At 38.1% G+C, this 22,891-nt stretch overlaps 1 protein-coding gene and 1 long non-coding RNA gene across 3 annotated transcripts in view; one reads left to right on the plus strand and one right to left on the minus strand.

Annotated features, from left to right (window-relative positions):
- LOC144209480 (uncharacterized) overlaps nt 1-22,891 on the minus strand; it is a 26,395-nt gene continuing 3,504 nt past the window's right edge. Inside the window, exons 4-5 of the long non-coding RNA XR_013329145.1 lie at nt 19,007-19,135; nt 1-73 (exon numbers count right to left, since the gene is read on the minus strand). This is a non-coding gene — a long non-coding RNA (uncharacterized LOC144209480). The remainder of the gene's footprint in view (nt 74-19,006; nt 19,136-22,891) is intronic.
- htr5ab (5-hydroxytryptamine (serotonin) receptor 5A, genome duplicate b) lies at nt 2,842-10,136 on the plus strand. 2 transcript variants are annotated; one of them, XM_077736066.1, is made up of 5 exons: nt 2,842-2,917; nt 3,059-3,243; nt 6,698-7,045; nt 7,120-7,500; nt 8,316-10,136. In XM_077736066.1, the coding sequence occupies exons 3-5, from the start codon at nt 6,698-6,700 to the stop codon at nt 8,646-8,648; spliced, it is 1,062 nt and encodes a 353-aa protein (XP_077592192.1). In that variant the 5' UTR covers nt 2,842-2,917; nt 3,059-3,243; the 3' UTR covers nt 8,649-10,136. The 2 variants fall into 2 exon arrangements, with proteins under 2 accessions (XP_077592192.1, XP_077592191.1); XM_077736065.1 differs by lacking the exon at nt 2,842-2,917 and having other exon boundaries at nt 2,978-3,243.

Below are 22,891 nucleotides of genomic sequence, written 5' to 3' on the forward strand. Positions count from 1 at the left end.
CTGCAGTTGTTAAGGTCTTTGAGTTTCTCTTCCTCAAATGTCGCCTCTTTCAATCCATCCATGTTTTACGATCCTTAAACAAGAAAGAGAAAAAAAATCATCGATAAATAAGACTGTAAGCTGTTTGGACTTGTGGAATGTGTAAATTCTAGCTCGTAAAAAACGGCATCTACAGGACAGAATTAACCGAGCGAAACGATAAATCAAGTCAACACGGTATACGTACATATATATTCTTTTACAGCCTCGACTCTTTTAAAAGTTAAAGTCAATAAATCCCAAAGATGCCATACGGGCAGAAGAAGCATGACAACTCGGTACAAACCTTGAAAAAGGATCATCTCACACTTGTTGTTCCACCATGTTATGACAGACAGTGTTTGGATTCCCATTTTTCTTTCACAAGTTATCAAAGCCTGGCAATAAATCGTCGGCCGGGACTGTGTGATTTCGGGACTATTTACGACACAAGGTCGCCATTGTAAATTAACACTGTGAAATCGATGATATGACCATGTGCCCTTGAGCCCATCGTATTTCACCTTATCTTAAGTAATGCATCTAAGCTTGGCTCGGTTTCGATATTGCGAGAACAACATCTCACTGTAAGAAGACAATACAGTTGTTTTCTTGCATCAAACACTGAATAAATGATTGGCTATCTCAAACATGCCTGTCAAATAGGTTGTATAACTCTTGCTTAGTCAAACCGAGTTACATCACATTGCATGCATTTCACCCAAAAGTTTATATTCAAGTATAATATATAAAGTTTAATTTCTGAACTGAACTTTATGTGGTGTGTTCTCTTTGTGCTTGTGTATGTGTTTGGATTTATATATATATATTTTTTTTAGATCCGATTGCCGTTGAATTATTATTTTACTGTCAGATTCAGGTTATTTTTTAGCTTATCTAAAAGCAGATGCAAACAAAAGTATACCGTATTTTCACAACTATAAGGCGCACTTAAAAGTCTTAAATTTTCTCCAAAATAGACGGTGCGCCTTATAATCCAGTGCGCCTTATATATGGAAAAAACAGAAAACCAAAGACGAAAAACCACCACTGTCGGATATTAAAAAAACACAAACGCCTGAACTGAAACAATACTGTTAAATATGCAGATGCCATCTTAGTTTACAAAATCTTCCATCATATAGGTCCTCCCTCACTGCCAGATTTTATACAAAAAAAATCCAAAACATCAACAATGGCTGGCTCTAGAGGTGACGGTGTAGTGAGTGCTTCATACCTGGAAGTCAATAGCAATTACTGTATTTTCACGACTATAAGGCGCACTTAAAAGTCTTAAATTTTCTCCAAAATAGACAGTGGGCCTTATAATACAGTGTGACTTATATATGGAAAAAATGTCATTCATTGAGGGTGCGCCTTATAGTCGTGAAAATACGGCATATCACTTTGATGCTCGTGTGGAAAAAAACAGTATTGGTACATTCAATACTAGATAGGAGAAATATTGAGTTAAAGTGTTGCACATGCAAAAAAAAAACACATGGTAAAACGTGATTTGATATCCGCTTCCATATTTCACAGCTCCTCGGAGGACTGCCAAAATGATCAATGCAATAAATCTGCATGTGAAATGTGTCGCCTGAGATGAAACAAATACATTTTTATGGCATGGGTGAAATTACATAGAAAGATTTACTGAAAGGATTTGTTTCAGGCACTTGCATCATGCAAATGACAACCCGCACACACCCGACGGGAAGCCCGTATTTTAAACGTTATCGTTGCCTCAATGGCTTGAACGTCGTCCTTTCCGAGCGCAGTGACAATTTGAACAGGTGCTTGAAACAAATCTCTAGGATTTGCAGGGGGATATGTTATGTTATTAGATAAGCCAACGTTGTTTGGGTGATAGAGTGCATGTATAAAAGCGGGTTTAACCTCTCCGTACGGATCAGAAAACGAACAAGAGAGTTGTTAGGACATAACAGGAAACATGCATGCTTGTTTATTGAATTAGGATGTCATTTTGAATTTCCTACTCTACATGTAAAAGCTAATATTACTAAATCACTGCCTAAATAATACTGAAACATAGCCATTTTGCTCTCATTGTGCAATGTAAAAAATGGAGGCACGCCCAGGAAAAGGCTTATTTTAACTTGTTGGTCGATAGATGTCAAAGCCATTTTCACTGGGAGGAAAACATACGAGTACACACCCATGTGACTTCATTTTAATGCCTCTGGTGGACAAAGAATGAATATTAGAGGGAGCCACACAATGAACTGAGTTGCAATATTTAAACCTGCACAAAGTTTGCTATAACATTCTCTTTTTAAAAAGTACAAAACTATAGAGTGCTAGCTGGTAGTGTTAAGATTTGTTCTATCTGGTGGAGAGGCAAATTGAACTTAATGGCCATTCCATTTATTGTATTATTATTACCAGGAAATTCTATTCATATCTCAATATAAAACTGCATATTAATTGAAACATTCCGGTTTCCTATTTTGTTAATATAATGTTTATGATGGTTACAAAACATGAACCCCTGAGCAGTTAAAAAGTAGTGTAACATATTTGAACTGATAAGACTTAACTGCTCTTGAGAGGTACATATTATGGGATATTTGGTTCCTTTTTGGTGGTATCTGTGTATAAATAAATGTGACTTGAATAATTACAGCTGACTGAGTCAAATCTTGGACTACTCAACCTACTGAGTAGGAAAAAAACCCTGAAAAGTAAATAACAAGGGAGCCCCCAATGTTTGTATAACAACAAGTGGTCCCCTGCATTGCCTACTGGGCATTTGGATCCTCTCGCGACCCCCTCCCAATTGGATCTCCGCGCAGAGTGGTAAAATAGGCGGAGGCAACGTTGTCTGAGAAACAAGATAAAGACGTCATCTGCATCCGCCGTTGCATCTTTGCCTCCGGTAAGGCGGCTTCCCACCTCTTCCTACCCCACCCCCACCACCCCCGTTGCACCCTTCGCACCTTCCTTTCATCTTTCTTGACTTAACGGAGAAAAACGCAGTGTTTACCATGAAAACAGACTCCCGCCTCTTTCGCCTCAGATCCCTCCACTCGCCAGCCCCCCCATAGCAGCCGGCACGGTTGGTTCTTCACGCTTGCAGTGTATGTGCAGTCAAGCCACACTAAAGCACGCTCAGCCATCAGTCCTCCCTCCTCAAGCGGCGATGGATGCAAGTACTAAGCACCTACTGCTGCACTACTACTTGACGCTAGATCGCTAAACGGGGTAAGTTCCACTCCACTTTTTCTGTATCCCTTGTATATTCTTTTATCCACCCCACCATCCTCAAACACTCCAATCTAGTGACTGATGTTGTGTAACAAGTGTCTACCGAGTGTTGAGGAATCCTCGCGGGATGTCGCCCCATGCGAGGAGCCGGGGTTATTAAGAAAGTTGATACGAAACAGGTTTTTGCTTGATTTTGGTACTTAAAAAGAGTCCTCCAGGAAGAATGAGGCAATGTTTGAATGAAATGAGTCGTTTTTTTTTGTTTTACAGTAGAGGGGAAGATGTTTCTTGAGGAATCAATGTTTCTGGATCATTTTACTTGGAGCAGTTTGCATGGTTTCGCTCCGTTTTTAGGTTGATGGAAGACTTTTAATGGTCTGCAGGTGTGACTGTTGCCTTCTTTTATATCTACCCGTCGATTGGCTGGTAGCCAGTACAGGGTGTACTGTGTGCATCTAGACTCAGAGTCAGCAGGGAAGTGACCCTAATGAGGACAAGAGTGGTAGATAAGGAATGGATGACCCAATTTGTAGAGGGAAAAATTGCACTCTATACTGCGGAAAGTCTTGTTTTTATTACACTTTAGTTCAACTTAATGCCAGCTTAGGACAGAGAGTACATGTTGCCTTCGTTAGTAAAAGAGAGAAATTGATAAATTGATATTGAAAACAGCTATTTATGACAATGGACAAATCCAATTCAGATCTAATTTATTTCAAGTAGGAAGGCCTAGAAGCGATTGGTGAAAATTTAAGTGGTTGATTGGAGCTCTTTGCATTGGTTGGCTGTTGGCAAGTGGGTGTGTCAGAAGCACAAAGTGGGTATTACAAGCATTATGAGGCACGCCCTTTTGCTTTTAAATGAATGACTTAGCTTGTTGGCTGCCAATGATAAAAGAGATTCAAGACCTTTGCATCCACTTCAATGGCAAAAGGTGATTTGTCAAAGACAGATGAGCCAAAAGATGGCTTTTGTTTCAGATCGTTTCCTAACAGGCTATCAATCTGCCTCATGTCACAATTATAGATTGTGTCCAATTGTGAGTGTTACTTTCTTTTGAAGAGACATAAAACATCCATGAAATGTTCAAGATGATCTTACAGACTAATTGGCAAAAGTGTTTATCCAGGACAAATAGAATATAGACTGGTTACGTTTCAAGATCCATGATGCCACCCATTGGCAAACTAGAACCTGATCAAATTGGTCACAATTTTTTGCTTTTTGAACAGGTTAGACTTGGAAAATGCACAACATAATTCTCAGCCAGGTATATATTGCAAAGACTAATTATCCCGTGACCTCAACGGCGAAGGGGGTCTCCCTCGCCGCTATGCAAACACACTGATATCAAGTGGACCGGATTATGAAATGGCAATTTCTTTTCACTAGGTTCTCCCTCTCTCGACAGCTTTCCAATTTCACGGCTGTTAGATGTGTTGCGAAGAACCGGAACAACAGAGGGTGGAAGGCCTTTTGATTGGAGTACGATGCTAAGGGACTGTGTCATATGTCACCGCGGACCGTTATTGTGCATTACCCGGTGGACCTTATGGTTTAAGACCCGTGAGTGATAGCAAACAGATCAATACGGCAGCCGGCAGGGTGTGAAAGATGCATGAAGCGTCACCCTCGAGAACCGCTGGCCAAGGGTGACTTTTGGATTTTGGGCTTTTGTTGGTTTTCCTCAAGACGCCAAGAAATATTCACCTGACGCAATGGCGTAAAGAATGATAGCGTTACAAAGCCAACAATGAGATTATGGATTCAAATTGAGCAGAACCTGACAAGAATGACGCAAAAAAAGATTGTCAGTTTGTATTTTTTTGCATTTTCTAAGACGCAGAGAATGTTTTGGCGAATGTCGTTCTAGTATCTTTTTAAAATCCCTGCGTTCCTGTCAGATTTCACACATTGGTTAATGAATAATATATGGACTTATTAGCAGAAAGGGCAGCATGAACAATAATAAAAATAATTTAAAAAAATGTAGAAAAAGCTCATTTGCCCTTTGGCCAGTTGACCAGTGCTGCTGCCATGTAATCAATATACTGCATCAATATTACAGGAAAGCATCTTCACTTAAGAGAATAGGCCAAGGTTACTGGAAGATTTTGGAAGACACATGGCAGCATGGTTGGACAGGGGTGCCGTGGGCTGGAATACAGAAGCGGGGAATTGAAATTTATAGGCATGAAGATATGACCGGTGGTGAAAGTGAATGTTCAATGAGGTGTGTCGGATCACTTGGCGAAATGTGTGGAACTGTGTGGACGTTAGCGTCGGGAGACGAGGACTGTTCAATCGCTGCTTTATTAGGCTAAGGCGATAAATCTGAGACAAAAAAGGGGATATTGAAAAAAAATATTTGATTGATGACAGTCGCTTTATGAACTTGTTGGAAAAGACTTTGATGTTCAGTAGAATTAGACGTGGTAGAATTATTAATGAGATTGAAAAGACTAAAGGGAGATTGTACTCAAAAGTTAGATAGACCTGATTCATCCTTGATTATTTTACATCTTTGTTCTCTCCATTTTTTTTAAATATCTAACATATAATCACCCAAGATATATAATTTAGTCTCCAAAATCGGTTATTAAATCTATTAAGCTTTCCTCCTTGAAATATCAGTCTTCCCAACTTTCTTGATTACAAGAGCGGGGGGTCATTATAGGTGATGAAAACATTTATAATAATAAAACCATTATAAAGAAAAAACTGTTGAAAAATGCCTTTTTAAACAGCCATTCATATTCCACTTTTCAATTCATCAGATTATAAAGGTTGAGGTTTTTAAGGTACCACAGACCTAAAATCAAGCATTTTAGACACTGCAAAACTGGACTCTTACATCAAACTAAAAGCTGCAACATTTTACAAGGATAATAAAAGCCAGTGGCCTTCTGCCAGTATTTTCAGAGCAGTGTGTACGTCTGCTTACCATCGTTTTTCTCTTGAGCCTGGCCTTCGCCAAAAACGATTTACTTTAACAGAATGTCTATGTTGATGCAAATCAGGCAGTGGAGCGAGGAACACGAGTACGAACGTTTCCTTTTTTTTCTCCTTTAGGTGGTAAAAGAAGTCTGAGAGTAGCACTGCGCCATCTCCATTCAAACTCAAAAGCCCGGAGGAAAAAAGCCGAAGTAGCTATCTTGGGGAAAATAGCAAAATGGTCCCTTGAGATGTACTATTGGAAAAAAATAGAGACGCACTTGTCAGACTTAATGCAAAATTCCTAAATTTGATTACAGTTCTGGCCTTGAGGTCCCCAAAAAATTGAAAGGACTGAAAAGAAGCCAGGATCACTGCATTGGGCGGACAAATTGAAAATGCCAAGCGCCATTGGGCTTAGCAAGAATGGGTTTGGCGACATTGGGCTTGGCGACATTGGGCGTCTCACCATTGGGCATATCGCCAATTTGACACAGTATTCTGGCTTCTCCCACAGATGCAGAATGAGTCGTTTTCCACGTCGGAATCGTCCGGCGTGACGTACCCCGACGTCGCCGCCAACGCCAGTGGATCCGGTTGGGATGGCAACCAGGCGTTGCGGCCCTTCTCGCTATTCAGCGTTCTGACCCTGACACTGCTGGCCATGTTGGCGGCGGCCACCTTCCTGTGGAATCTTCTGGTTCTGGTAACCATCCTACGGGTGCGCACCTTCCACCGTGTGCCGCACAACTTGGTGGCATCCATGGCGATATCCGACGTGATGGTGGCTGCCTTGGTCATGCCGCTGAGCCTGGTACACGAGCTCAACGGACGTTTGTGGAAGCTGGGCCGCGTCCTATGCCAGGTGGCGTCTGTTTTTTCCAGTCAGTCGCCGGTTGGCCGGCTCAGTCCAACGTGGTCTTCGTTTGTGCACGGCAGGTGTGGATCTCCTTCGACGTGTTGTGCTGCACGGCTAGCATCTGGAACGTGACGGCCATCGCCCTGGACCGATACTGGTCCATCACGAGGCATTTGGAGTACACGCTGAAGACGCGTAAGAAGATCTCCAATGTGATGATCGCCCTGACCTGGCTGCTGTCGTCCATTATATCGCTGTCGCCGCTCTTTGGTTGGGGCGAGACGTACACTGAGGGTATGAAGTGCCAGGTGAGCCAGGAGCTGTCCTACACTATCTTCTCTACCTTTGGAGCCTTCTATCTGCCGCTCTGCGTGGTGCTCTTTGTCTACTGGAAGATCTACAAGGCGGCCAAGTTTCGCATCGGATCACGCAAGAGCAACACAATCACGCCAATGGCGGAGGTGAGATTAGCCAGAGTCTAAAAATGCCTCAAATCTCTCCATACTCAATCACAGGTGATTAAAAATGACAAAAAAAGACCAGAAATTAGACTGTGTACTGTAATTTTGATTCTCAAATTGAAAATAGATGAAGAAAAATAAATTTAGCCCACCATCTTGCAGCCAATTTTCATCTCACAAAATAGTACTACAATAAACTATCCCAAATGAATCAAAACTGGCAAGAAATTAATTTCATTTCTCTGCTTATGGCAAAAATGAAGTTAGCATATGCTCGTTTTCAGCAGCCCACTACAGAGAATTATTTATGATCAAAACTGAATATTCTAGCAAGATTTCCATATTTCAGTCGTCATCTTACATTTTTTTAAGAATAAAATTAGGACATAAATTACTGCTACAACTTACTACATTTTCTTGACATGCACTAATAATTACACGTTTAGACATATGGGAAAAAATACTATATTAATGCAGTTGGACAACTCTTTCCACAAATATGCCACTTGTAACTGCTTCCAAAAGGGGAGGTTTCTGTTTTTGGCAGGAAAATTATCAAGCAAATTAAGGTCAGAATCATCAGTACGCAAAAGTAAACATATTTCTGGGCAGATGCAGTTTCTCCAATTTGTAGGACATTTGGCAGCAAACTTCTTACAGTGTGAACTGAATTCAAAATATCTTTGAGTGTAAAAGTACAAAATCGGTCACCCTACATAACCCCAACAAAAGTTGTTCCTATATTTTCCACTCTTCTGATTACCACGCAACTGCCTTCACACCATATTGGATTGGTCACCTGTATATCGCCGCAGGTGAAGGAAGAAGCGAGGCAGCCCCAGATGGTGTTCACGGCACGTCATGCCACCGTCACCTTCCAGACGGACGGCGACACGTGGCGCGAGCAAAAGGAGAAGAAGGCGGCGCTCATGGTGGGCATCCTGATCGGCGTCTTTGTGCTCTGCTGGATCCCCTTCTTTATTACCGAGCTCATCGAGCCGCTATGCGCCTGCGACATTCCTCCCATCTGGAAAAGCATCTTTCTATGGCTGGGCTATTCCAACTCCTTCTTCAATCCACTCATCTACACTGCCTTCAACAAGAATTACAACAACGCCCTACGAAACCTCTTCTCCAGACAGCGTTGACTGGGTTTCCACCTTTTCCGTAGCTCGCCATTTTTTCTCCCTTCTTCTTTCTTTGTGTAACTTCCCAGCCGGACTGCTTTATTTCCTTGTTAAAAGGATAAGCGCTAGGGAAGGAACATGAGGAGAACTACAGACGTACGAATGGAAGTTTGGACTGCCGGGGGGAGTCATCAGTGAATGAAAAACTCGCTCATTAGGTTTACAAAATAAGGCCCGACGCTGAGTGCTGACTAGTGCTTCCGAGGCAATTATCGTGGTTGGGAGTTGATGAAGGAAATGGGATGCAAAGATTGTAATGAAGTCACAACTGGTGGTACACCTACATCATCCGGTGGCATTATATATACAACACTCTGAGAAGTAATGATCCTTATCCAAAACCAGATTAACTTAGCAAAGCCACCCAAAAAATGTTCTTAAGAGATTCTCCAAATACAGTCATGTGATATGTGAACCTTAAAGGAATCAAGACCATTGTTCCCTCTAATTTTTTATGTAAAACATGCTGTAAAACACAAAAAAACATAAGAGTGGACAGAGCTACTTCAACTTGCTGCCACATAAAGAGTGCCATCATGGGGAAAAGGGTATAAAATACATTTAAAAAATAAATAAAGTTTGGATTTTATTTACTGCGCGCCATATGATTGCTGCTGCGCAAAGAAGGTAGAAAAAGTACTTTTTCTAATGTTCCTATGTTCACCATAGCAGAATTCCATAAAAAAAAAACATTGGTGAGTCTTCTGGGTTTATTTTGCTCAATTTCTACTCCTGTTTTAAGTTTCCATTGGTCAATTCAGTGGCTATTAACTCTGCATTTGAGGGTGGTCCCCTTCCAACACTGTAAAACCATAAATGGTGCAGCTGTACCTAATGTTGTGACATGATAGCGTTCCAATTGGAAATGACATCAAAGAAGTCTTTGCCTTTAGCCAAGATGTATTTAAAACTGCGCCACATATTGTGTTTATCCCTTCCACTTTGTTTCCCCTGTCCATATTCCCGAGACAATTTCTCTAACACGTCTCATTCGCGACTTCAATCGTTGCGGGCGGCGTCGCGGGAATTTCCATTGTGCCAAATGCGGCAAAAAATGACTTCCTAGGTGGCTGCCTATTAAAAAACAAAGTTTTGCATGGTGTTGAGAAGGACTACTCTTTGTTCTTGTTATATTTCACGGCACGTTATGATTGACCCCAAAGCAAGTGAGAGCTAATTTGTCACCTGTCTGCTCGCCAGTTTTATTACTGCATACACGATAAGAATATGTACAAGCATTCATATTCAGAGTTGACCGGCTTGTTGCAACGCTGCATTTTTATATATAAAAGTGTGGAATTAAAGAAGTCTGTATGATAAATATACAAAATTGAAGTCTGTATGAGAAATATTCAAAATCGAAGTATTCTGTATGAAAAATATACCAAATTGAAGTAGTCTGTATGAGAAATATACCAAATTGAAGTAGTCTGTATGAGAAATATACAAAATTAAAGAAGTATGTATGAAAAATGGAAAAAAATGAAGTAGTCTGTATGAAAACTACAAAATTGAAGTAGTCTATATGAAAACTATACAAAATTGAAGTAGTTTGTATGAAAACTATACAAAATTGAAGTAGTTTGTATGAAAACTATACAAAATTGAAGTAGTGTGTATGAAAAGCATACAAAATTGAAGTAGTGTGTATGAAAAGCATACAAAATTGAAGTAGTCTGTATGAAAAGTATACAAAATTGAAGAAGTCTGTATGAAAAGTATACAAAGTGAAGTAGTCTGTATGAAAACTACATAAAATTGAAAAAATCTGTATGAAACGTATATAAAATTTAAGAAATCTGTTGTTCAGACACGGTCTTAACAAACAGTCGTTTGGAGTCACATTACAATACAAAACTATACTGAAGAAATACTATAAAGTTCTACCTGGCTAAAATACAAAATGGATTGACTTGAACTGCAAATTTCCATTTGGAATCTCAAGAAATAACTAAGCAAGTTACATATTTTCTTAGGAATTTCTATTGGCATACTCAGAATCAAACAAATCTCATTGACAAGGCCAAGTTGTGGTTTAAATGTCCCAAGAGTCAAACTTCAAACCCACGATGAAGAGCCGAACCTTTCACAAGAAAGGCCGATGAAGATGTTTCCGAGCAGCAGCCTTTAACTTCAAATAAGAGTTCATTTCAATGCTCGGAGATTTAATAAGGCGCCAACAGCAAGCGCTATCTCGCCACCGCAGACGGCCAGAGCATTTCGCCAGGATGAAAACGTGCTTTCGACAAAACAGATTAAGATGGAGTGTTGCCGGCGGTGACGCCGATTTACGCAGCTCAATCCAACTGCTTTAATCACAGTGAACGGACACTGCCGACCTTTTAAGTCCGAACGGATTGGACGTTCCTAGCCATCAGCAGATGAATAATGAATTAAATACAAGTTGTGAGTGGAAAAAGATAGAACTTTGTATGTATGCAAATGAGTAAAAGCCCTGTAGAATGTCAAAGTAATTGTTCATATGGCTTTTTTTTAAATTAGTGGCAGTTTTCAAATCCCACATTTGTCTGGCGGTGAACCTTCGACTTGAGAATAAAGCAGACGCCATTATCATCCTTTTTTTACTTTGTGACATCCGGACACTTTAATCATGTCTTTTGAAATTAGAATGCCAACTCTAAAGAAGAAGTCTATTCTTAAAGTGCCACTCTAAGAAATCAGTGGTCTTTCACAATGTTCTTTTTTTAAACCATAAAGTCGTGTCTAGTTATTTGCACGGCAATTGTATTTCTTCTGATCTCTTTACTGAGCACCAGCACGTCATGAATACTTGATAAGAAGGGAAAGAAATGCGGGTATTTTTGTTGTGTTGCTCTAATAAGAGGAAGAATGTGTACAAATATTCCATGCACACCAATGTAGTATCACTCTTAGATATTCTATCATCTCAAAAAGACAAAAGCAGATGAACAATGTGTCAAAATGCTTCATCGATGTGGGAAAAATGTGCTAAAATGAAATACGACTGTCCGGCTAACATCCCAACAAAAGTACTACAAACATTATGAGCACACCTGAAGAATCTATACACTTTTTACTACTCAGAATTCTTCTTAATTATCGTTCTGTATACAATCACAACTGAATTGTAAATGCTGAAATGCTAAAGAGCACGCTCAAAAAAATCCTAATGCGGAAATTAGCCCAGATTACGAAACCAGCTCATTTATAGCGGGGGTGTCGAGCTGTAAAACGACAGCGGGGGGGCTCGAAGCTTATTTGTCGCCGGCACAATAATAAGAGATGGTTACTGAGCCATAAGAGGAGAGTCACTGCACAGACACAGGTGATTGAAGACGAACTTCCTTGTTGCCATGGCGGCGGCAGTGCTACAGGAGACAATTCTGTCACACACACATATATATATATAAATTCATAACTATATCACATAAACAAATATCCTGTATAGCAGCACATCGATATGTCTACATGGAAGAGGATTTATCAAATCATCTCATATATTCTGCCATCTCGGTTTGGCTCCCTTCTATACATCAAAACCTGATTGAGATTGTTAGTCAAGCCTCATGTTGTGTAATGGTGGGTGTCCATTTCTGAAACAGGTGGCGCCGTTCAGTTTGGCTGAGAGTTGTTTACGATAGCGCAATGAACCATATTCGGAACTTCAGTGGGAGTTTGTTGGGAAACTCGGTTTGTGGTCTATTTTTTTTTTGTAAATAGTAGCCGCGGGCATTTATTTACTGGAGACACGTTATATTTTTGGAACATTTTGGAACAATCAAAAATAGCTGGAGGCCATATAACAAGTCCAGTACTTGCAGTGAATGGAGAATAGTCAAGACAATCAATTTCAAATACCGTGCTTTTATGATATAAAAACTTTGGAGATAATGGTGGATGAGTTTTGAAGAAATGCTGGTTTTCATATTGAAAAATGAATAGTATATGAAAATATACTACAAGGGAAAGACAAACAATGCATCCACTTCTATGAGTATTATTGATATTCCCATTTGAGTCGTTCTTAAAATCCCCTGCCAGGCTAATTTGACTTATTGACCATTCTGTTGGGCATCTTGCAGAAAGTGCTGAGTAAGCACCCTCGGGAGACCAATAGTCTGCAAGAGTGCGATCATGGGGGGATAACTTTGTGCAGAATGTCAACGCCAGAGCATGAAAATAGAATCAAGCGCCCCACTTGTTGAGTGGCGCACTGGGCCGACAAGGGGAAAGTCATAAAATGCTTCTTTTCATTAGGTTAAAAGACGTCAGCCTTACTTTAATGGATTTTCTTTTTGGCAGACATCCAAGCCACTTTGGTTGGCCATGTTGGACATAATTTTAGGTACACTGTCCTGCAGTAGGGTGAGCCAAAAACTGATTTTTGAACAAAAACAGAAAGAAATGATTAAAAAATGACGATTATTGATTTAAAAGGGGGTAAATCGGTAAATTTAATATATATCTATACTCTTCATTTTAATTTGATACTAAAACAGAAAGTCGCCACTCATAATTTACTTTCCAGGGCCACATAAAATGATGCGGCGGGCCAGATTTGGCCCCCGGGACGCCACTTTGACACACATGCTCTAAAATGAAAGCTCATGCCGAATCAATGTTGAATTTCTGAAACGTTTTTACCCGCTAATACATTTATAAAAAGACTAAAATATGACTGGGACTGTCCGACATACCAAGACTAAAATAAAAAGGTCTGCAAACTAAAAAACAGAGTCATGTTTTTACTTCATGCAAAATAAACTCATGTCATATGGGGAAACAAAACTATGTTTAATTTATCCCATTCCAACACCTGCTCAGAAATGAATGCGAATGACGAGATTAATGAGAAGCTGCGCACGAAGACATCAATAAATAGAAGGAACTGCAAAGCCCTCTACGCACACTCGCTACAGGGAATCACTTCCCACTGTCAGCGTTCATAATAATGACATGCAAACGTGCGGCGTGCCAACCTGCTGGAACGGCGAGAAGAGAAAAAAATTCCCAGTGATTACCTCACGACTCAGACAACCTGAATCGTTGAGTGAGTGCTCGGGGCATGGTGGAAAATGATGGTGTTGTCAGTGAGTAACCTGTCAGTAAATCTCAGGAAAAAACTTTTTGGGGGAAATGTTTTCCAATCGTCAGAAGAAGCCACTTCAGGTTTGTTTTTTTACAGCTTGTTTTCGTTCATTTTGGTGCATTCTGGACTATAAGTCGCAGCCTTTATTCTGTTTGTTAAGACAAAAAGATAGCTAACTTGCAACTGGGCTATCGACGAACCGACATAGATAGATGGAATGTTTCACAAGGTGAAAACAATTGGACCCTTGCTGACACCCAACGACTAATGAGCAGTTTTATCTCACTTAGTGCCGTTAATGGTGACACATAATTGCCCTGGCGGTAATGTCGCGTTTCTCCGTGTCCGGCCCGATAAATTCCACTTAGATCCGACGCCCAATCCCATCTGATAGAGTTTCTAATATCTCACAGAGTCACATAAAAACAACTGGCCTGTGCCCTTGGATCATGTTGGACACTCCAAAATTAGGATTTAATTTCAAAGCCAGAATTGTTAACGATTTCTGTGTGTGCGTGCTCGGACGTTTGGTCGACGGTCAAATGTCTCTCAAAATTATATTCATGAGAGTTTAATATCTAAGAGAGAGAGAGAGTTTGTTATCTTAGAGAGAGAGAGTTTAATATCCAAGAACTGTTTAATATCCAAATACTGTTTAATATCCAAGTACTGTTTAATATTGAAGTACTGTTTAATATCTAAGTGATGTTTAATATCTAAGTGCTGTTTAATATCCAAGTACTGTTTAATATCCAAGTACTGTTTAATATCCAAGTACTGTTTAATATCTAAGTACTGTTTAATATCCAAGTACTGTTTAATATCCAAGTACAGTTTAATATCCAAGTACAGTTTAATATCCAAGTACAGTTTAATATCCAAGTACTGTTTAATATCTAAGTACGGTTTAATATCAAGCTTCGGAAGGAAGGGAAACGGTACAACAAAATGGAATAAAATGGGGGAAGGGCTAACAATCCGGTAGAAACTCTGGAATACAAAGATCAAAAGTTTCAAATATTCTCTTCAGCTCGGGGGAGCGTTTTGTCCACTTGCATCTTAACGAGTTGGCCACTATAAATGGCGCCATAAGCAATTTCAATTAAAAACACAACAGTTGGTATTTCAGGTTAATGCTTAGAGCGTGTAAATAGCCAGCTGTCTGCCTAAATCGGCCATTCGAGTCCAACGGTTTTAGTGTTCATGTTTGACAGGCGCTCTTTTATGTCTAATGTTTTGCATACTAATTTATTGATAAATTCCACACGGCTTTCAATGATCTCAACAGCTGACTGTAAAACGGGGAATGGGAAAATAATATAGAGAGAGGAAAACAATGATGACAGAAGATTTCACAAGTCGCCGACCAGTGACGGGCTGGTCCAGACGTCTGACTTTTTTGTTGCATATTCGGACAAACTGATGCAAAACATGGAACGTTGCAGGTGGCAAAATTCCCATCTGTCTATGACAGAAGATGCTGTTCACGGAAAACTGCCTCTAATTAGCTTCTTGGGTTTATTTTGCTTCAAGCTAAAGCCAATAATAGTGAGGTTTATTGACATTTTATGGTATTAAAATGCAACATCTACAAAAAATAGGCTCATTTTTTTAGTATTTTGCCATTTAAAATGTCAAACTTAATGTTACTTGTAAAAAAAGGAATATTTCATAGTATATATGCATTTGGTTTGGATAGTGAGATTATTTACATGGAATTTCTCTTTCAAAAAGCAAAACTCAAGACAAGTTATCACAAATGTATCATATTTTTTTAAACCCACTTGGAAAAAAAACTGCAATACTGTATAGTCCATAACACGAATCTGACACAAGCCATCCAATCCCACCTTTTGGTCTGACCATCAATAATTCTCAGTACAGAGCGTGCCAAAAGTGAGGAAGCAACCAAAAAGAAGGCTCAGACTGCCAAAAAATCCACAGAAATGGAGCCAAGTCATTAGCATAGACGGCGGCCGGTCACTGCAGGTCCAACACAATTTCTATTATGGCTTCCAAAATGCTCCTAGGGGAAAGCGTGTCAAGTGCTAGGGTCTAATAAATTCAAAATGAAGCAAAACTGTTTAACCTATGAGGACGCCTGATGGCGTTATGGATGGAGTTTATTAACTGTTACAAATTGGGGTTAACTGTTTAATTCCTTCTTAACCGCTATCTTATTCACTGTCATTGATATAAAATCCATTTGAACTGGGCTGAATACAAGGATTCAATCGTCTTAGTTTAATAAAAACATTCTAATTAAACTTGTAGTTTGTTGTTTGCAAGGTGAGGCCATTTGTTTTAGGGTACTTTGATCAAAGTGGCGGCCCGGGGGCATAATTTGGCCCGCCACATCATTTTGTGTGGCCTGGGAAAGTAAATTACGAGTGCTGACTTTCTATTTTAGGATTAAATTAAAATGAAGAGTATAGATGTATATTACATTTACGGATTTTCCCTCTTTTAAATCCATAATTGTATTTTTTTAATCATTTTTTTCTGTTTTTTGCTCAAAAATCATTTTGTAAATTCTAAAAATATATATAAAAAAGCTAAAATAAACAGATCTATAAAAAATGGAATATTCAAGGTTTTTAATCCAGTTCTTTTAATCCATTTATATAAAAAAAATCTAAATATTATATCTAAAATGGTCAAATTTGAAGGCTGGCTTTCTCGAAAGTGCTCTCTAGTTTATTCTATTATATTTTAAACATTTCAGCAATCTAATGTAGGTAAATTCTATTCGGGTGTGTTCCCTGCTGAATGAATTCTTTCAATGCCTCTAATTGAATGAGGGCAGTAGGTGCGTGTGATCCTTTTTAAAACATAGAAGGCGAGCCGAGCCAATAGACGGCCTTTAAAATAGACAGCGAGGTCGTTCGGGGATGTATGATTCAAAGGCAGGTAAGCTTGAAATCATCACAGGAAAGCACTCAAGAGTGGAGATCAAAAGTAAAATATTTGTGCACCTGTCACTTGTGCATTTTAGGAAATACATTTTGAACAAAAGCCAGCTTGGAAATTTAAAGTTGAATAAATACGGAGATCGATGCTGCCATCTAGAGCTCTTAGATCAAATATGTCCTTGGAATTGAGATGGTTAATCTCAAGGGGGTTTCCTTAATAAATTCAAATTCAAGTACAATACGACAACAACAACAATGTACGGTTTCTAAATTAAATGCAGTCTAGAAGCCATAAATGTCCCAATGATGAATTTCTTAATTCAAAAAAGCACTTATCACTAAAAAGCATTATCATTAGCATGATTGGGTATCCCCCATCTTATGCACAACAATACTAGTTGCCTATTACAATACTAGTTGCCTATTATACTACTAGTTGCCTATTACAATACTAGTTGCCTATCACAATACTAGTTGCCTATTATAATACTAGTTGCCTATTAAATCTAAATTTTGCCAAATTATCGCGTTATATCAGAAAAACATTAAACATTGGAGGAAAGGGATAGAAAACTAAAAGTATAAAAAGTATGTTTTCAGATTGCCTTGTTTTTCTTTGGACTATAAGTGCTGACACTTGATTTCATAGTGGAGATAGAGCAAGGGGATGTGCTGACACGATCGATCGACATGTGTCAGAAATTGCACCTTACATTTGATGCGTATAGTACTGGTTTGAACTTGTTTATAAACACTACAACTAGAAAATTGGATCGCAAGAAGCAGCTCATTATTATTACATGTTTCTTGTTCTCAAAGACTGAAATTTTTCAGAGCCAGGTCGATGGACATAAGCACACATCACAGATATGGATAATAATATTACAAAAACAAGCCTGTACTGCTTTTTTTCTAAGCTGAACGTGTAGTATACATAAGAAAATGAATTAAAGTTGCTGGCAATATGCGTACTTAAGGGGAAAGTATACAAAAAAAGATTTAAGATGTCACCAGCCATATTTATTTTACTATGGACATGGTAGCTCCCAAAATTTGAATGAGTAATAGTGATTTCTATCAAATATTTATTTTTGTGATCTGAAATTCACAACTCATCCTCATTTTTTTTAACTTTACAGATCAATAGAGGACTGAGCTCGGCACCCTGTGGCACCCCGGGAGTTAATTATAGATAGAAGAAGCAGAATTTATTTTTATCTTGTCCCACGCTTCATAATTAGGCATATTTATTTTTTTCTACAATAAGATTTTTGTGTGTTATACTGGAAATATTAAGCACACCAAGCAAATAGCAAAGGACATTAATTACTGTCTTTTGTTTTCACTAGTGGCAAGTGTCCTTATTCCTGAGAATAGAGTATTTGCCATCCCAAATGAAGTAGCTAAATGGATTATGGATCTCATTAAAGTTATTAGTTCCGCCTGGAGTATTTCTCAAGATGGTTCTGCTTCCTGAGCAATGACTATAAACCATCCATTCTATTAAATATTTTCGAAAATGTGACAGCCGGTTAACATTAGTCCTTATCCTCCTATTTTATAGCATTGTTTATTTTTGTTATTAAGGCAAAAGTGGGATCAAGCTTTATTCCCGATTGGCATTATTGGATCTTAGTAAGGAAAATTGCCATAGTTACTATCTTGCATGAGGGAATTTCATTTTAAATTTTTCAACATGTGACACTGAACCTGGACGACTTATTAATAATATTTAAAGGCCACTGCTTTTCACCATTTAAATGCATTTAGGAGAAAAGTCACTTTTCATTCTCAGTCTGAAGGACATATGTTGTGCTGGTGATATTTTTCACCTCATTTTTTCCCTCAAAACTTACTCACAAGGATAAACAAAGTACAATTTATCGTACAGGATGTCAAGGCAATGAAAAAATCCTTCTTGTTACTGGTCACTAGCATTCAAAAAGGTATATATTTTTAAATGAATAGTATCATAATAGAAGAACAATGATCAACAGATTTGCTTAGATATATGTTATGCACTCCACTAGAATAAATCAACACATTTGTAATAAACCTATTCATATTGTTTTCCTTATACTTCACAAAGAAAAATCTGCAATGGCACAAAAGTCTTAGCAGACATAAAACTACAAAATTGAGTATTTTAACCGGTCATACATCTTTGTAAGTTTCATTTTCTGCAGTAAAAAGTGTCTATTCATGACCGAGTTAGGGTGAAATACATTCATATGGAAAATGAAGATGCTGTATTTATTATTATTTTTCAAAAGGTAGGAGCAGATTTTGGGATTTCAATGCAATATTTGTAACCAAAAACACGGGAAAAAACTCACCGATTGCTCCAGCCTTTCAATTTTCTCGCCATTCAAACACACGGTGCGTTTCGGGACATCTCAGAAAACCAATTGGAAACATCATAGGTTGAAGATAGCACAACATATCTCATCAAAATGATCCCATATCTGTAAAAAAAAGACAGAAACATATTACCACAACAATAGAGGACTTAGACAAGAGCCCTGTGGCGCACACTGTCAAAATTTGAGCTGACTCAGATGTTTTTTCTTCTCAAATCTGAAAATATATGCAATACATGCAATATATGCATGTCCATGCATGTGTTAGGTAGATGTATGTGTATGTGTGTTTTAATGTGGCTGGCATTGAATGAATTAATAATGCTTGTACAAGTTTTATCTCTCATGTTCAAGTAGATGTATCACCCAGCAGGGGATTTTTTTTTTTGCTGGTAAGTGTAAGTATATAAAAAAAAGAAATAGAAAGTGAAATTTCTACTCATGCTACCACACTTCTTTTTCTAATCAAACCCGCTGACGTAAGCAGCCACACTTCAAGCTAAAAGCAAGCTTTTTGATATGGATATCACCGTCAATTATCATCCTGATTTCACTCTCCCATTATCCGCAATTAGATCACAAGAGAACTTTTGTAGTAATTGCCCGCCTCGCAGCATAGATGAATTTGCATTTTGTGCTTCAGGTTCCCCTGCAAAGCATCAAAATCTATTAGGCCAACTGGGAACAATTGGCTTTAAAAGAATAGCCTTAATGAATGTACGCTTGTGCTGCTGCCGCTAACACGTGTAGGCGGAAAAGTGGCTGTAATTTCTCTTGAACTCCCAACATAAAAACTAATGCTAACTTGTGACTACAAAAAGGCAAAGTATTTATCAGTTTAGTCCAGTACTTTTTCAACCCCCGCACCGTACAAGATAACAAACAGTTTAAAGCTATTCAAATGTATTGTTAAAGCTCGACTAATGTGGTTAACAGAATTGTGCTACTTTAAAAAAATGGGAAGACTGTAGAACATTAACTCTGAAAGGAAAAAATACTGACTGTAAAGGGAATTGTTGTTTTAGAGTCCTATTATCAGCTCAGAGGGGTATTTTGCTGATTTACATAGATAGAAATTCACTCCATTATCTTTATCTTTCTAAAATAGACCCCAAAAATAGCAAAAAAAACATAGTTTTAATCCCAATTTTGCTAATTGCCACGAAGCCTTAGACAGTTTTCCAGCGAAAAAAACGAAAATGCACTAAAAAGTAAATGGAACAGCAGGTAAGTAGCCAATGTAGTTTTCCATTGAGTCAATTACAGCATCAGTTTCCACTATGCAGAGGCAAACGGTTACATCAATTATTTTTACTGCTCAAATATCAATGTTAGTCTTGATTATTCATTTTTATGGCTCTGTACAAGTTTCTATAGTGGAAATACTTGTAAAAGAGGACATTTAAAGCAAATAACTGAAAAAAAGTGTAACATAAGTGTAACATATTTGCATTAGTTAAGCATTCCTGGAATATTTTTTGTCACAACATATTGTTGCATTCAATACAAAAGCAAATACGAATATGTTGCCGAAGCTCCTGTGACACCTAACCTAACGAGGCGGTTGTTGAGTGTGCGCGGTGACGGAGACGTGGTTAAAAGTGTGGGTGGTTAATATACACTCCAGCAGTTGGTGATTGCACGCGCACACTCTTCCGTGACCTTTCTGGTACGCTATTGTCAACAAGCGCATGCTGGAATCCGTTCTGATAACAATCTCCTGATACCACGCAAACACTGATGATAGATAAAAATATTATTGTGAATCATAGATAATGTCACTGTGCGTGAGGGACACTTAGATGCTTAGTCATTGTTTACAATAGATGTGTGGGGAAAAATAGCATTTATATACAATTTTGTTTTATTCTGTGTTTGAAGGATACAATATAAAATTCAAATTTCAAACACTTGTTTTGATTAAAAAAAATTGGATGGTATATTTTTCTTTGTATCTATGTTTACACAATGTTTGTGTTATTTTATAATATATATTTTAGTCATGTAGGTAGGTGTCTTCATTTATGATTGTATGTGTCACTTTTCTAATTATTTGACTTAATTCTAAAAAGTAATTAATGTTCCTGCACAATATTTAGTCAATTATATTTTTTTGTATATTTTTGTAAATATTTACAGTATTATTGTTTGTATTGGGGTTATTTTTATGTCCTATAATGTGTGTCTGCCATCTACTGGTCACTTAGATAAAGAAGGTCACAAGTTAAACTTATGAACTATTATTTAGCTTGAAAACGACCAAAACGCCATAAAATTGTTTTCTTTTTCCTCACTTTTAGGACTATTTTCATCTCACTTTTATAAAGTCATGAATGTTATCATCAAAAAGATAATAAAATGAAAACAAGTGGCTATCAAGTTGTGAAACAGCAATTGACAACTGCCCAGGAGATAATGTATATTATAAATATAATAATAATAGAATATGAACAAACTATTTGTGTTGGTGGAAAAACAAGGATGCTGATTGGCTGTTCTGGCGGTGTTCCGTTTCTGTGTTTTGTGTGCGTGCAAACCAACCGGAATTGACTTTGTGTACACAGGCAACATAAATACACCGTGTTTGCTGACCTCATATACTTGCATCTTGTGCAAGAGTTCAACTTTTGACATAAATTGTAGCTGTTTTTCTAGAGCAATATCTATCCCCCCTTCAAAAACGATCATTATTAAGATTAAATCAGCAAAGTACATAGCAGTGTAACCTTTTTCAACTGTATTTGGATCAATATCTCTCAGAATTAAGTATCTTAAAGTCTAAACTTGACATTTTGAGAGTATTTGAACATTTCCAGTGAGCATGATAAGATAAACAGCTGCTGTTGACGTTAACACGTGATATAGTTTCCGCGTGTGACATTACTCCCAAAAAACTGCTGTTTATCTTGTGATTTTGATGAACTTACCGTATTTTCACGACTATAAGGCGCACTTAAGTCTTAAATTTCCTACAAAATAGACAGGGCGCCTTATAATCCAGTGTGCTTTATATATGGAAAAAAAATTAAATGTATCATTCATTGACAGTGCGCCTTATAATGCATTGCGCCTGATAGTCGTGAAAATATGAGTTGTTGTTTTTTGAAAGCAATCTAATTTAAAGCAATATTTTGCGATCTTTTACATTCAAAACAATTAAATGAGCAAGATAACATCTAAGCCAACCCATCAAATACGATTTTAGTCATATATTCATTTTCGTTTTGGGTTAGAAAAAAATAGAGCATCTAGCAAATCAAAACAGGATCGTTTTGACACCTGAGCAATGGAAGTTGTTTACACACGAGTAATCCACTAATCTTCAACACGGATTAGGATGTTTCCCTTCTCAATTTCCTCACAGTGTCGAGGTTGGAGGGGAAAAAAATGACTTTGATAGCTCAATTCAGGAAAGCTTTTCCGCCGGGAATCCTTAGCGATGTCTCAATTTCCAGATAATCTTCACTAAACTCAACGGGCTGCTCATTTGAAGCGCGCTTGCTTCCTGCCAAATCTTCTCCTCCTTCCATCAGGCCTTTGCTTGGAGCCACTTGCAAAATGCCTTCTATTTTTCCACACTAATTTTCGTTAACTTAAGACGTCAAGGCTCATTAATACACATTTTACTGTACTCTCATAAAACTTGCATCTTGGGGAGCGGGAGTTAATCTATTTTTATGAAAATAGATGATTTAAGACACTAGTGTACAACAAAATTGCCTCAATTTGAAAAAAAAAAACAATTAGCATCACAATACATTGATGTTTAGGAATTAGTTTTAACAGTTTTTGTGTAAACGTGCCTTTTTTAATGGGATTTGGCCTAATGAATTACACGTGCAGCAAAATAGGTCATTACAG

The sequence above is a fragment of the Stigmatopora nigra genome, chromosome 16, assembly GCF_051989575.1.
Source record: "Stigmatopora nigra isolate UIUO_SnigA chromosome 16, RoL_Snig_1.1, whole genome shotgun sequence".
In the NCBI taxonomy this organism is placed as follows: domain Eukaryota; kingdom Metazoa; phylum Chordata; class Actinopteri; order Syngnathiformes; family Syngnathidae; genus Stigmatopora; species Stigmatopora nigra.

What these genes read in the sequence shown, in the direction of transcription:
- htr5ab (XM_077736066.1), top strand. Translation starts at nt 6,698, where the DNA reads ATGCAGAATGAGTCGTTTTCCACGTCGGAATCGTCCGGCGTGACGTAC. An exon ending in TGGGCCGCGTCCTATGCCAG is followed by an intron (nt 7,046 to 7,119) that starts GTGGCGTCTGTT and finishes TGTGCACGGCAG; the next exon opens with GTGTGGATCTCCTTCGACGT. An exon ending in CAATCACGCCAATGGCGGAG is followed by an intron (nt 7,501 to 8,315) that starts GTGAGATTAGCC and finishes ATATCGCCGCAG; the next exon opens with GTGAAGGAAGAAGCGAGGCA.